The sequence below is a fragment of the Mugil cephalus genome, chromosome 11, assembly GCF_022458985.1.
Source record: "Mugil cephalus isolate CIBA_MC_2020 chromosome 11, CIBA_Mcephalus_1.1, whole genome shotgun sequence".
NCBI lineage: Eukaryota > Metazoa > Chordata > Actinopteri > Mugiliformes > Mugilidae > Mugil > Mugil cephalus.
In genome coordinates, this window is record NC_061780.1 from 17,341,599 (window position 1) to 17,357,485 (window position 15,887).

The 15,887-nt window shown below is 42.0% G+C and overlaps 1 protein-coding gene across 2 annotated transcripts; it reads left to right on the forward strand.

The window, feature by feature from the left end:
* Positions 1-906: 906 nt before the first annotated feature.
* Positions 907-14,471, forward strand: LOC125016003 (zinc fingers and homeoboxes protein 1-like). 2 transcript variants are annotated; one of them, XM_047598169.1, is made up of 8 exons: positions 907-1,640; positions 3,849-4,181; positions 4,272-4,732; positions 4,964-5,167; positions 6,006-6,218; positions 6,599-6,763; positions 6,961-8,181; positions 8,585-14,471. In XM_047598169.1, exons 2-8 carry the CDS (start codon positions 3,968-3,970, stop codon positions 8,864-8,866), a joined length of 2,760 nt encoding a protein of 919 aa, XP_047454125.1. In that variant the 5' UTR covers positions 907-1,640; positions 3,849-3,967; the 3' UTR covers positions 8,867-14,471. The 2 variants fall into 2 exon arrangements, with proteins under 2 accessions (XP_047454125.1, XP_047454124.1); XM_047598168.1 differs by having other exon boundaries at positions 907-1,248.
* Positions 14,472-15,887: the final 1,416 nt, after the last annotated feature.

Sequence of the window (15,887 nt, forward strand, 5' to 3'; positions counted from 1 at the left end):
TCATACAAAATGCCTTGTAAAGTGCTTCACACGAAATAAAAACGTAACATTACAACAAATAATAAAAACCAACCCCACAAATAGACCCACACATGCATACCCACACCCACATGCATTTGCACAGCATGGTAGAAAGTCCAGTAACATGGCAGAGCACTGAGGATCCAGCTACGAAGAACCACCTGTGGGGGGGGGGGGGCATCCACACCGGGAGGTGCCACAGCCTCTGACTACAGGGAGGGCCGCCACACAGACCATCCCAACCCGGATAGACCTGGGTGGACTCCACACACGGTGCAGAACCGCTCTGTCATGCAGGCCTGAGGGATCTCCAAGACAACATCCCTGCAGACAGACCAGGCACACCTCTGGCACCAGTGCAGAGGGCCCCCCCATGAGGAAACGCTGAAGCTAGGATAAAAACAAGCAATAAGTACAGTAATGATAAAAGAAGTAGGGAAATGTTTAGGATTTAATAATATATAGTGCACATATATTTTAAAACAAATAAATATAAAATAAAGAAAAAAGCATCATTTAAAGCATTAAACAATAGGAATAGTAAAATAAAAGAGTAAAAGGGATTAAATAAAGGACAGATTAACACCTTGTCATTCAGTTCACTGAGAAGTATGTATGTCCAAACGTTTGACTGTATATAGATATATATATTTTATTTATCTGGTGTGTATATCTATCTATCTATCTATCTATCTATCTATATATATATATATATATATATATATATATATATATATATGTCGTTTGTATAGCAGCTCTTTATATATTATATTGATATTAAATAAATAACATTGTGAATAATAACTTCCACAGCTCCACTGAAAGGAAACTCCAGTGTGAGCGTTGTCCTTAAGTAGCTTCTCATACTTCCCTGACAGGTCATGTCAGGACATATTGGCACAGCGCCGAGCGGAGAAACGAGTTTTCAGTCGACTCCGCGCTCTGTTTGACACCCACTTTCCTCCCGAGCACAACAACACTAAATTAAACTCACAAATGGTTTACGGCAGTGGTCGAAATAAAGCCGTTTTTGCCAAGTTGTCCACATTTTTAGAGCAGAGTGAGAGTCGCCGAGGAATGACGTCAGGACGTATCACATTGAATGATGACGCCGTTTGATCATTAAAAAAAAAAAAAAAAAAAAAAAAAAAAAAAAAATCAGACGTTAAAAAATGTCAGAGAATTAGGTCAGCTAACAACACGGTGCCGGCGGCCACATTGTTCAGAGTAAGTACCGCGCGTTTGATGCTATAACTTTTACTAAAGAAGCGCCTCTGGTGTGAAATAACCTGCTCCGAGGAGAAGAGAGATGTCCGGTGTTTCCAGCATCTGCAAACCAGAGCCGTAGCCGCTAGACCGGTCCGTCTCTCTCTCTCTCTCTGTGTATGTGTGCCTCCCTCGGCTGTTTTATTTTTTTTGTTTGTTTTTTTTTTTTTTGTGTGAGACCTGCAAACCCAAATAGCGTGAACGCTAGTGTAGTCCCGGCCAGGGCTGTTTCTGAATGGTTATCCGGGGGAAGGAGAGGCAACGACAGATCCCACCAGACAGAACCCAGGAAATCAGTCCTCGCCTCGTCTCGACAGCCTGGTAGCAACACACTGCACATTTCACTAGTTCCAGTAAGTTTACCGCAACACAATAATAATGACTGGCCCGGCTAACACTGCCTCGCTGGCCCACAGCACATACATACACACGCTGTACGGCTAAATAACACGTCCTCGTATTGCACTTTCTCGCTATATTTGTAATAATAACGAGTCAGCTAGCCCACGCCTCCATATTATTGAGCTGCTAACTGCGGATGCAAATGATCTAATGATGGCAGAGCAGACCCTGCACACACTTATTATCACCTCTTCATCATCTCTAACACAGCAATAAGTCGGGAGAAGTTGACCCACGGCGACAATGCAGCGGTGCCTTAGGGGTGAATATTTACGCATCTGTTGGAGCAGAATTTTAGTTGTGTTTGTGAATGACCTAGTGGTGCACAAGGCAGCAGCCATCAAGTTGTCACCACCAATGCAGGCGCAAGTATGCACTCAACTCAAATATTTGTTGTAGCCAAGCAATGCCTGCCATAAAGCGTAATGTAAAGCAGTGTCCTGGTGTTGCTCAAATCATCATGTCTTCTTTAAACGCCTGGCAATTTGTTGATAATATGTGTCATGTGTTATCAAATCAAATCTGTGCCTGTTGTCATTTTGACATGCCTACAACTGTAATGCGGATAGAATGAAATTGCTTTCTCTTGTTTATCTGTGCGGACTTAGTCAAATAAGCAAAATAAGTGAGACGCTTAGTCAAAATAACTAGAGGAGAATACAAAGAAACAGAATCAGAAAGACTGGACACCCACACCCCTCACCCAAAACAAGCAAGGCTTCAGTAATGGCTATGGTCCTCTGCACGTCAACCAAATCCATTAGCAGTGACTTATAAAAATAAAATAAAATAAAGAAAGAATCACTTTTCTTGTGGCAGCAATATTCTACCTGGTGTTATTACAATTCTGCTTTTTAAAGCATAAACACAGAACGAAAGTACAAACAAAATCATCCTAAAATGTCACTATTTCATGACTAAAGTGTGTTCATGGGTGAAATGGCGGATTTTCATGTGTAAAGTGTGTGTGGTGCCCATTGTGGATCAGGTCAGCAGTTTTAACAGCTTGTAGAAGAAAAGTGTTGAGCCGTCTGTTGCTTCTGCTTTTAATGCTTGCGTAGCCTTTAGCCTGATGGTAGTATTTTGAAGAGGTTATTGAGAGGATGAGAGTGGTCTCTGGCAATATTTTATGATCTGTTTCTGCACCAGCTCCTGAAGAGTTCATGGACGGGGGGCAGAGAGTCTCCAATCACCCCCCCCCCCTCGCTACCCTATGCTGGGCCCCTCTAGTCTGCCACCGTGCAGCTGGAATACCGCAATGATATATTAATATCGTGGAACTCTCTAGAATTGGACTTTCATGTGATTCATTTAAAATCCTTTTTTGGGATCCATTGTCAGACTTATAGACGCCCACAACTAAACCACAACCGATAACTGACCAAGGATGGCAGATCCCTGGAGAGGTTCTAATAATTCTAACCTAACCCGAAACCCCTGACTTGTAAATCAATCTGTGTATCTGAACGTGTGATTGGTGTAAGGCTGCACTTTTTTTCCCCCATGTGAATAAATGTAATTTTCATTTCTTTGAGTATATTACCTTTATTACCACTGTTTCCTTTATTATAGCCACTGTTTTAAAAGCATGTTTCCAAATATACTGGAAAAAGTCAACGGTTTCCACGAGATGTACTTATTGTTTTTCTCGCACGAGTGCAAAAAGGGGTAAAACTAGCATTATTAATCAGTGATTAGTTTCTCAATTAAATGTGAGCTGTTAGAAAATGGTTATCACAGCCAAAAGAGCCTCAGACTGTTCGTTATGCACCGATAGGGTGCAGAAATCAGCAGCAGTGTGACTTGGTGTCTTGGTCATTTTACTGTTAATTCGTTGTTTATTAGGAGGATATAAAAAGTAAAAAAAATGTACTTTCAGATTTCAGACATGATTGACATATTGACAGCATATGTGTACAAGAGAAACTCGTTTCATTCAGACAAAAAAATGTCTCATGTGCTACACAAAAATTCATAAAGCTTGTTACAGTGTCACAAATAATTTATCAAACCTTTTTATTATCATACCACCTGTGTGCTGAGCTCTTATTACACATGCTGCTTTTCTAAAAAGTCGCAAATCTGAACAATAAATCTTCACTGTCAGTTGACAAATTATTTATTTGACATCTGCATATGTGTTTCGTGTCTTCCACCAGACATACACAATCCCAGGACTGTAGGATGTGAGCGCACTTACCTGCGACATGTGAGCCCTGACAGTTGTGCCACAGAACGTCTTTGCCTGGAGTTTCAGTAAACAGAGTTTGGTTTGACGATGTCGAGCCGCCGGAAATCCACCACACCTTGCATGGTGCTGCCCTCTGATGTGGTGGAGCAGGAAGAGGTGGAGGAGAAAGTAGAAAGGACAAAGGAGGAAGAGGCAAGGGAGGAGGAAGAGGAGGGTAAGGTGAAGGAGGGGGCGGAGGAGGAGCCGACTGCTGAGGAGCTGGATCAGGCTGTGGTGGTTGTCCCCACACCACCAGACGCAGGTATGACTCTTTTTGATCCATTTTCCAATTAACTGGTATAGTACGGGATGTATATGCCACAATGAATTGTTATTGTTATTATTATTGTAGATGAACCCAGCGTCTCCGCTGTAGAAGACAATGAAGTCCTCGGCCCCTCACTGAAGCGCTGTGCTCCGAATCCTCCCGATGATCCGAGCAGTGACCAGTCAATCCAGGAACAACAGGGCGACGCACCTGAGGAGGGGGGAGCAGACCCCGCAGCAGTTTCCGCCATCTCTCTCAGCAAGACCCCGATCATGAGGATGAAAACCAAATCTGAGCCCAAGAGGATTGCTGTGTCCCTGAAATCCTCAGAGGAGGCAGCGGAGGGTTTTGGAGGAGGCGGCGAGGGAGACTTGGGAGGAGAGCAGGAACCCATTGAAGCACCGCTGGGGCCAATGACTCCTGTAGAGATGCTGCTGCACGACTCTATGAAGCACGGGGGAGGCGGCCTGCTGGTCAGCCCGCCATCGGAGCATCAGAGGAAATCTATTTTAAACCCCACAGTTCTGCCTGCTGGCCTGGCACAGGTAAAAAAAAATAGTTTGGTAAACGTTTTTCAGTAGCAGTGGTGTAAAGTTATATGTAAAGTCTATCTGAAAATGATTGTATGTTTTCACACTAGACCTAAAAGCTGCTGGAAGATTTGGACAAAGAGTTGATCATCAGCTTGACAATTAAGAGCGCAGCTGTTACCTTACCTTTGCCACTATGAAGCATCAGCAGTCTCACTATTTCCCGCCTCTCGTCCTGTATTCCAGGTACTTTCTGCCTTCCAGACCCAGCAGAGCACTGCAGCAGCTCAGCCCCAGTTACTGATTCCTGTCAGCAGCATCCCTTCCTACAGCGCTGCTATGGACACCAACCCTCTGCTGGGTACCACGTATAAGAAGTTCCCTTATCCTTCTATGGGAGAGATTAGCAGCCTGGCTGCACAGACGCAGTTCACAGAGGAGCAGATCAAGGTAGAGGAACATGGGTAGAGTTTCTTTCGTTTGGCTAATAAATGATGTTGTGTTTTTTACTTAAGTACTGGTCTATTAGCAAAAAAATAAAAAATAAAACTTTAGCACAAGCACTTGGACTGTGTGCTGTACAGAGGCCCTGTAGCATCATTCATACTCTCCTTTGTCCTCTTGAGCTGATGTGGTGTTAATGAAGTCTCCTTCTTTCCCTCTCACTCGTGAAGTGGTCATGGTTCAGAACTTTTTTTTGATTAATGTGTCACATGGAGGCCTGATCAGAACATGGCATAAGTGGCCACATGTCATTCTTAGGCTTTTTGTATTCTCGATGAGAAAAGCTACCCTAATCTAACCCTACCTTTTTTTTTGCAAAGAACAGTGTTTCTGCAGAGTCATAAAAAGTCTAAAATTTGAAAAAGGATCCCAATTTAAGTCACGTTCAGTGACGTTTAGTCGAGACTTAAATCCTTTCGTCCATGTACGGCTTCATCCGCTTTTTGTTCAGTGCGTTGGTGGCATTCACATTTAGTTCCACGTAGTTCTTTATGAAATATAACTATTAGACCTGGAGGTGGAATCCAGAGTTCAGCCTGATTCTGAATGTGCAGTTTGACCCTCTCTGGCCCCGACCTATTATGTCTCTGTTCTTCACTAGTGGAGTCCACCCCACTGATGTCCTGAGTTGGTAGTTGAATGACAAAAAAATAATAATTTGAAAGTATTTCTGGGTCTCTGATTTCCTTATTTTTCATACTTCGTGTTGGTCTTAAGTTTCACTTGTTCAAACCTGCAGAACCCCTGAAATAAGTACAATCTAATGTACTTGATATGTGCGCAGGTGTGGTTCTCAGCCCAGCGACTGAAGCACGGTGTCAGCTGGACTCCAGAGGAGGTGGAGGAGGCCAGGAGGAAACAGTTCAATGGCACCGTGCACACGGTGCCTCAGACCATCACGGTCATACCTGCCCACCAACTGTCAGCTGCTAACGGCCTGCAGTCCATCCTCCAGACCTGCCAGATTGTGGGCCAGCCTGGCCTCGTGTTCACACAGGTAGGTAAGGAAAGAGCATGTGTTACATTTGACTTGTTCTGGCTTCGACTTTCTCAGCTTGCCTCAAATGGAAATACCTGGTGGAATGGTCAGTGATGCTTGTAGAGTGACACAGACAAAATGTTCGTTCCCTTTTGTGTTTGAACGTGACCACACACAAAACTGTCCTTGCGCCATCACATGTTAGACTGAAGATGCATTGTATCTAACCAGCTAAATGCAGAGTGAATGGGCTTCACTTTGCTGCGTGAAGTTTGAAATCTGAGATGACTCTTGGTTTTGGTCTCTAGCCAGCCTCAGAAATGTGAGGAGAACGGAAATGTAATATTGGCAAAAAACAAAAAACAAAGTCCATGATGTATTCATCTGATCTTGTGCAGGTCGGCCCCGGGGGAAACCTTCCCGTGACCAGTCCCATCACTCTGACAGTGGCTGGGCTGCCCAGCCAGTCCCAGAGCTCCAGCAGAATTTCCTGCCAGCCCACCCCAACAAACAGTGAGCTGAAACGAGCCACCACTGTCCAGCCTCCTTCCCTTTCTCCACAGGTGGGGACAACACACTGGTCTGGATTGTGCTCTCATTACTGCCAACAAGTCATGTAATGATTTCTTGAACTCAGCCACATCTCCTCTAGTTCTACGACGTTTACTTGTTGACTCATCTGTGGTCTTTCCCCTAGCAGAGTACTTCAGTTCTTTTGAGTAGATTGGTATGTAATTTTTTCCTCTCTCACTCTCTTAAGGAGAATTCGGCCCTCAGCGCTGACACTTTCAGTATGCGACCTAAGAAATCCAAAGAGCAGCTGGCGGAGTTGAAAGCCAGCTACCTGAAAAACCACTTTGTGACTGATGCAGAAATTGCCCGGTTGATGAAAATAACCAACCTGACAAAGGGGGAGATCAAAAAATGGTTCAGTGACACTCGGTACAACCAGCGCAACTCCAAGAACAGCCATGTCATTGTTTTCCACGACGGAGGAGGTAGAGGAGGCGGCGGCTGTAGCAGCACTGCCAGCACCACCATTGTTATTGACTCCAGTGACGAGACCCCCACATCTCCACATCCTCCACGCACACCTCCCGTGAAGGAGAAGGAAACTCGGCCCAAAACATGGAACCCATTTCCAGACTTTACCCTGCAGAAGTTTAAGGAGAAGACACCAGAGCAACTAGTGGTGCTAGAGGAGAGTTTTGAGAAGAGCAGTACCCCGTCAGATGAAGAATTGAGCCGCCTGAGGACGGGGACTAAACTGACACGCAGGGAAATTGATGCCTGGTTCACCGAGAGGCGAAAAATGGCTGTCAGCACCTCCTCTCCAGAATCTTCTGAGGGTGGAAAAATGGAGGCAGATGGATCAAAAGTAGGAGAGGTGGCAGGAGCCGGAGGAGCGACCTCTTCTTCTCCTTCTACCTCCTCGTCTCAAAAGGGTAGTCTAACTCCTCCCGGAGGTCGCAGTAAGCAGCTGCCCAGCTGCAGCAAGAGAGACCTAAAAGATAAATGTAAAAAGTCTCCAGAGCAGCTCCATATTCTGAAAAGTGCCTTTGTGCGTACTCAGTGGCCCACGCCGGAGGAGTACGACCAGCTGGCGGAAGAGAGCGGCCTTCCTCGGTCATACATTGTCAGCTGGTTTGGAGACTCTCGGTACTCCTGGAAGAACGGAAACCTGAAATGGTTCTTTCAGTACCAAAGCGGCAACATCGAAGGACCAACTAGCGGAGGCGGCGTTAAAATGGGAAGCGGCGGTCGGAAGCGACGTGGCCGCAATCGTGGTTGGGGACGATCTCGGACCAGGAAGCAGCCAAGGAGGTCCGCCTCTTCTTGTACAGATGTTGACAGACTTCCCCCGTCAAAGAAATTCAAGACTAGTAGGGAGATCCTGAAGGAGTACTACCTGAAGCACCACTTCCTCAATGAGCAAGATCTGGATGAGCTTGTGACTAAAACCAATATGAGCTACGAACAGGTAATTGATATTAATTATGTGACCCTGTTTTCCAAACACTTTAATGGACTCAGATGATCATAAAATCCATCTTGCTGTCTTTATTATAAATGAGTTCATTAGAAAATTTAAGGCTCGCAGAAGGCAAATAGCAGCTCTCATGCTGTGCTCATGGTTATCTTCAGCAACAAGGTAAGTGGACATAGTGTCCATGTTGTCTGTACCTAAAATAGAGAGTTTATTTAATCTGCACCAGAAGGTCTTATGAACACAAATAAACCATCCTGCACAAGCCATTTGGTTTATTAGCAACATTTTGTGCCTTGATGCTTTACCAGCTGGTATTCATATAAATTCCACAACAGTGTACAGAAATAGCACAGATGTCAACACCCAACTGAGTCGACTCTCTGTCTGTCATAAGGTGAGGGAGTGGTTTGCCGAAGTCCAGCGCCGCTTAGACATGGGGTTAGATCCATTCCTGGAGCCGGCTGCAGGGAGGCCAGACGGAGACGAAGGAGCAGAGGAGGAAGAGGACGTGCAGGGACAGTCGTCAATGGCCACCGAGGAGCAGCCCGGTACAAGGATGGGCGATGAAGACGAGGAGGAAGAAGACGAGGAGGATGACGGCGACGATACAGACGACAGTGAGGTTTGGGAGCCGTCACGTAGCGTGAGGAAGTCTTTGTCCGTTTCTGAAGACTAGTGATTTATGTGGGAAGCAGGAGTAAACTTTACTGAATGTTACAGGACAAATACTGGCTTGACCAAACCCTGGAAGACAGTCAGTCAGACCATGTGTTTTTAGCCACTGATTTGCAAGTGCAGTCATTTCCAAAACGAATTCCCATTTTTCCCCCAAACTATTTCTCAATCATGCCTATATGAGACTAACACATGGACTTCTAGCTTTAGCTCACTCTGTCAATGCTATTACTTTGATTTAAGAATCAAGCTCTGCAAATCTTACGTGGCACATCTGACTTTGGTAAAGCATGTAAAGCAGGAATTACACAATATTTCTTTAAAAGAAATACCATGAAGTGCAATCTTTAAGCTTAGCTTAAGAGGAAAATTGTTGAGATTAGATGGTTGCCACAAAATACGTTGCACCCCGACACATCCCTTCATTGAAAACTATTAATGAACGCTGACTGTTATTAATGACAGATTTCGCACTCCTTGCTTGCTTAATTGGAGCCAGTAAGAGAGAAACACATCGATGCCATCTTTGTTACGCCGTTCTGAGCACAGGCCTAAAGTCAAACTTCAGTCTCCCCCCCTGGTCCTGAGCGAGTAGCACACCTCGGAGAATAAAGGTGCGCACGTTGTATCTAGGAAAGGTGCTCAAATCAGTATCGCCACTAGATTTCACCGCTGAGCAATGCGAACACACAACGACAACACCCAACGACACCAGCATGCATGTAACTGTGGAGTTTATTTTATATGTTTTCTTTGGGACCTGCGAAGGTTCTCCCAAGGACCAGATCATCAGAATTAGCAGGTTGTTTGAGTTGACATGACTTGAGAATGACTTTATCTGTCTTAGATGAAGGCTTAACATGAAAGAGTACCTTAATGTTGAATGAATGCCATGATGCTTTTAAATAACACAAGATGTCTTCCCTTGATACTGGCAATTCAATTCATTAATATTATATGTTTTTAACCAAACTCCTATGGATGGATTTAATGGGAAAGATGTGTCAGAATGTGTTTAATTATGCACTGAAATTAATGTTTTAAATAGATTTTTTCATCTTTTAATGGAACACATCCTGTGCTAAATCTGACCCTTTTTTGTGCCAAAGTTGAATGTGTTGGCAGTGAGCTGTAGTTTACGGCAGACACGCTTTTTGTGAACTAAATATTGGCCACTGTGAGGTGGACGTCCGGTTCCACTGAAATAATAATAATAATAATAATAATAGAAACAAAAACATTTTGCTGCATTGTTTGTACTGGTGATGGGTCTCTGAAAGGACTGAAGCAGAGTTTCCCCCCAAATCATGTAAATGTAAGCAGCAGCTGCAGATCCAACATCAAATTAAATCAAATTGTTGCTGTGATAAGACAGCAATCAGCACCAAATCACTGACACGAGGCCCGTGAATTATTTTGGGTCCTGACCCGTACTTAAAAACTTTTTAACAGTATTTCATAGGGATGTCCCGGTCATGTTTTTTTGTTCCCCCTCGATCTGATACCGACCGTTTTACGTTCAGTACCGGCCGATGCGAGTCCTGATCCAATCATGAATGAGCAGAATTTTCTCTTAACATGGTTTTCTTATGTTACTTGTTTTCTCCTAGATCACGTTTGCACTGTTAAGTACCATAATTAGGGCTGTTAAAGTTAGTGTAGACGATAGCCTGTACCCTGTGCCCTTTATTACAGAAATGTGCTGGTATCTGTATGATACAGATCCGATTATTTTAAAAATGCCTGGATCAGCCTTGATACATATCGGGACATCCCTAGTATTTCAGACATTAATTTGACTCTATTCTGCACTGAAGAGTAAAGCTGAAGCACCTAAACTTTTTTTGTTTTTTTAAAAAAAAGCACTTTGTCCACTTGTGTTCATAGTGGACTAAATCCTGATTAGGCACCTTAATCTCATATTGTACCATAAAATGGCTCTGAGAGACCAAATCTGTTTTGTATGACGACAAACTGAACCAGTATTTTGCCTTTTTTTATCCTTGGAGGAATATTATCAATCTATCCACTTTTATATTATTGGATGTATTTCATAGTTGTAAGATTATATGGCTCAAAAGCAAGTAGAACAATCACTCACCACTTTCAGTTAAATTACACAATTTCAGCCCCGTTTTGGAATAATTTCTCCGTTGTGTTATGATTGTTATGTTTTGCAGTGTTGCTTTGAATCATGTGAACTGTTTCCCATATTCCCCTGATGTTCCCACACGCCGTTGTTTTGACTCCTTACCCCTCTTCTTTCGTTCCCTTTTAAACATGAAGACTCATGATGTGCACTTCCCAAGACGTTTCTGTAAATGTTAACGGTGTCATATTGGTTCTCTGTCTCGTTAAAATTTGCTGAAACGGTGACAGACCAACGGAGAGGGCTAAAGGGACATCTTCAAAGGAATGACAACTGTTCAGAAACTGAAAAACTGAAAAAACAGACATTGTTGGAAACGTTGCCTTCTCTCTCGGAAGGAATTGCTTGTGATAAAGAGAAACTCTGCAGCATTTCCTCTGCGGCGGGAAGTCTACCAAATAATGCTCCTCTTTTTGTTCATGCTTTACTGCACTAAGATGACAGGACAAAAGACTGATAACTGTCTTGACTGCTGTTCACAGAAAGAGGAGAGACTGATGACGCTTTGCAGGTAAACCTATGTGCCTACGTGGCTCGTACGCTTGTTTGAACAGAATTTCACCATCACTCGTCGTTGGAAATCAGAACTCTTTAGGTTATCCTTAAAGAAGGCTTGTTCAAACGAAGTTGTGATGCATGAGAGCTCTGCTTTCTGCTGGCTCTAAAAGATGCCTAGAAACTCTGACTTTGGAAACTCCGGCTGTAAGTCCTTAAACAGATACCTTGTGGTTACGATATTTAATTGTATTTTATCACCAGGCACTTGTCACAGTTGATGCTGGCACTTTTAACTTTCCAGAATGCCTTTCAGTGAACATCTTTTAGGCCAGTCTTGGCTGTTAGCTGTAAGTTAGCTAGTTTATAAGAACTGATGGAAAGCTGAAACCTTCATCCATTTTGTTGTAATGTGACAAGTGCCTGGCCAAGAACGTAACAAGCTCAAACTGTTAAGGTATACCTTTGTCTAGTACTGCATGCAATAACCAAGACAAGCAACAGCTCATTTTGTACATACAATATTATGGGTTGGTATACTTGGCGCAGGGGAAGCCTGATCTGGGCTAAACAGCTTGTATTAGCTTTAACAACGCCAGTTACTTTTCATTACCAATGTGACTCCAACCACGTAACTGTTCTCACAGTGTTGTTTAAATCTTTTCAAATCGCAGAGTGTAGAAATGTTAAAGATGTTAAATGTTAAAGCTACTGCTACGTTGGAGGGACTTGCATCTACTAGCTATCTCCATTTCTCATGGAATTGCGGTATCACCAAAAAGCACATTCTACAGCTGCCATTTTGTGCCCTTGTGTAGGAATTTAATTGGTATTACATATGTTAATTTCTGCTTATCCTACAAAAATGGCTGCTCATAATTAGCCTTGTTTAGTCCACAGGTTAGGCTTCATCCTGCCCAGGTATCCAGCCCACCGTCTTTTACAGCGTGCTCTTTCTTCACTATAGTCAGTCTGTTCTGAACGGTTTTATATGTTTCTATCTATGAAAATTGTGTCATTATAACTCTATCCAGTGGACTGCTTGTTAACAAGTCAGACTCATAAAATATGTACAGTAGAATAGTGTTTTTGGAATAGAATCTGTTTAGAGTGCAGTCAGTGTTGCTCAAGTGGCTTTTTGGTACTTTGGTCAAAAATATAGAGTCAGAACTTGATAGAAAAGACATGCACTTAGATGGACAAATTGCAAAAAAGAAAAAAAAATGATAAGAAGAAGAAGAATAAAATAAACCTGGGATTTGCTTTTTTTGTTGTTGTCGTCGTTTGCTAACAGTGTTTTTAGATGTGAAGCTCTAAACCTACACTGTTTTATAATGATGCATTAAAGGACCTGCATTTTGGATTTAGTGACATCTAGTGGTGTGGTAGCAGATTACAAACACAAGAATGTCACTCCCATTCCAAGTGTGATGAAGAAGATACAGTGGAGGCCACTTAAAGGTTTAAACACAAGGATCCATGGAAGAGGATCCGCTCCCTTTTTTCTTAGTTACAAGTGGTTATACCCTAACGAAAACAGATTTCTGCTAATAGAAACTCCTAAATCTGGGTCCTTTAAATGTTACAGAAAATTAATGTCATGAGCAAATCAGTTCCTTAAAGGGGTGTTAAGATACTGTCATAGTGATGACATATTTTCTGTCCATTATGAAACAAACTGTATGAATATTCAGCCACCTTGACAGTTAATGAAAACTCTGTAATAGGTGAATTGTAAGTGTTGTTGAAGCCAGCTGCACAGTTACAACTTAGCCTGTATTCGCACACGTTCCCCCGGTCTGTTAAGGTGCCATGTCTGTTCACTGAGCTGTGATTTTATAACCAACACTCATCGTGTTATCCCAGTTAATGTTGTGCAGTAGAGCTAACTAGCTAGCTACATTGTGATCTGAGTAGTTTACCTGCTGTCCTATTACGCTCATATGTCATATCTGTATCCTTCGCTATACTCCTGCTATAGTCCTCACTCGTTTTCTGTACTTGGACAGGTATTCAGTTGAATGTTTCTTACTACAATCAGAGGCTCAGATGTTTTCACTTTTCTTTTTTGTTCTTTTTTTTAAAAAAAAAAAAAAAACAGCACATTGTCAGAAATTCAAAATACTGTACCTATGAACAGAAACTTTCTTCTTTTTTGACTTTAACTCATCTACAGTAGAGGTTTCGTCTGTATTCTGATCAAATTTTTACCTGCTGACTGTTTTTACCCCACTGGTGTTGCTTCAGCATACTGTGTACATCTTAAGACCTGTCTTTCAGTTCCTGTGTAAAGCTACAGTTGGTTCCACAGACACAGATATAATGACAGTGATCTGAGTGTGTGCTTTGCCTTAATAAATGTTCTTTTAGACATTTTAAAAGATCACTCCTGATTTTAATTGTACACATGATTCTTAGATGCATGTTTTAAAAGCATAAATGTGTGAACTACCATGATCTGTACCCATGAGCCGTACCCACACTGATCACTAGATGGAGCTCTGGGAATAAAACTGACTTGTGTTTATTTCTTTTTTTTTAAAATTTCTTTCTTTTCTTTTCTTTCTTTCTTTCTTTTTTTTTTTTTTTTTTTGTTTGCAGTTGCCATAGTTAAAGATGACAGTCCCACCCAGGATTATTCTTTGTCTGTGAAACAAACATTTACACTGCACATCCTGAAGTGTGTTGGAAATTGAGAGTATCTGTCATAAGCATTGATTGGACACAGTGTGTATGTGTGATCACTCATGCAGTACTGCTTCAGAAAGCTACAAAATAATTCCTTGCGTCCCCTGTAATCTCCAGCTTGTATCTACCAGCTGTGACACTGACAATTTGTGCAATGTTAATTTAAACCCCAGCTGTTATTGAGGCTCTGGCTTGATTTCTAGCTTGATCTTGAAAAGATTTTATATTTTATACTTGTTTGAGGACAAAACCCAATAAATTTTGATGAAAAGTGCACCTGTGAGAGACATTTTACATGTTTTCTTTAAATAAATGCAGTATGAAACAGTCTGGACTAAATGTCTATACAGAGGATACAGTGCTGCTAACTAACACCTTACTTTATACTTGACTCAGGTTTATTCATCAGTGTAGCTACTCATGAGTTATTTATTGAATGATTACTCTGTTGACTTTAAAACATGATTCCTGGACGTGTCATTGTTATTCCTCTAGTCTAACAAATGTCTGTGTTTTGAACTTGTCACTAAAAACATTAAAACAAGAACACTTTCATTAGGGACAGGAACAATGTCCCAAAATAAAAGTAGTCATACACAACCAGCTTCCACTGATGGTGCAAATTTCAAATTGTATTCATAAGTGTTGAAAGTGTATTGACCACACTGAGCTGTGTAGACATATTATTCTGATAGAGGCAAATACTCTTCAGCTACTTTGACTATTGATAACAATCTGAGCAGAAACAACAATGAATGTTGGTGTGTTTCAATGAGGGAAGCTGTGGAGGAAGGGAAATAAACGTGAGGTTCATTTCAAAACTGGTGGATCTGGAGGGAGCTGAGCATCACCCGGATTATCAGTTTGTTGTTGTGCTTTCAGATAGAGGGGATACATTTGTGCAAATCCTTTGTGATTTCCAGTCATTGGTCTGTGGTCATTTGTGTCGATCATCTAGTCAACAGTTACTGAGGTTTTTTCTCTTTCAAAGCAAAGATGCTGTGGACTCTGCTGTTCTTCTGTTCGATTGGTAAGTTGCTCTTTTCATTCAGAGTCAAACGTGAATGTGAAAATGTAAATGAAAATAAAACAATAATCATGAACGTGACCAGAATGATGAAAGTAATTTTGATGTATTTCTCTGACACTTCACATTTCACAGGGACGTCTGCTCAGAACCAAGGAGGTTGTGTTAAATACATTTCTCTGCTCTACTCTGTTTCATCTCTTGAGTCATGTCAAAAAGTATAAGAGCATTGGTGCTGAATATGTATATGGGTCAATGTTATGAAGTGAACTATTTTGTGTTTTCTGCTACAGCTAGCTGCACAACAGGAAAACTGATAGAGGGAGGAAAAACAAATCAGTCTTCAAACTACAAAAGTCACTTCTCTGACAGAGCTGTTGATGGGAGTTACAGTTCTTGTGCTCACACTGAAAACAAGTCCAACTCCTGGTGGACAATGAATTTACTGGGTCTATATGAAATCTCTTGTATCAACATCAACAACACTTCTGGCAACACTGAACTAATGAATGCTCAGATCCTCATTGGGAACTCATCTGATGGAAACCATCACAAAGTGTAATGTCTTCACTCTACTATGAACCATAGTACAACCTGTAACCATAGTCTAGTGCTGCTTGTCATTTATCCTTTATTTATTTCTGGGATTATAATTTGTAAAAA

What these genes read in the sequence shown, in the direction of transcription:
- LOC125016003 (XM_047598169.1), top strand. Translation starts at nt 3,968, where the DNA reads ATGTCGAGCCGCCGGAAATCCACCACACCTTGCATGGTGCTGCCCTCT. An exon ending in CTCCTTCCCTTTCTCCACAG is followed by an intron (nt 6,764 to 6,960) that starts GTGGGGACAACA and finishes CACTCTCTTAAG; the next exon opens with GAGAATTCGGCCCTCAGCGC. An exon ending in CCAATATGAGCTACGAACAG is followed by an intron (nt 8,182 to 8,584) that starts GTAATTGATATT and finishes GTCTGTCATAAG; the next exon opens with GTGAGGGAGTGGTTTGCCGA.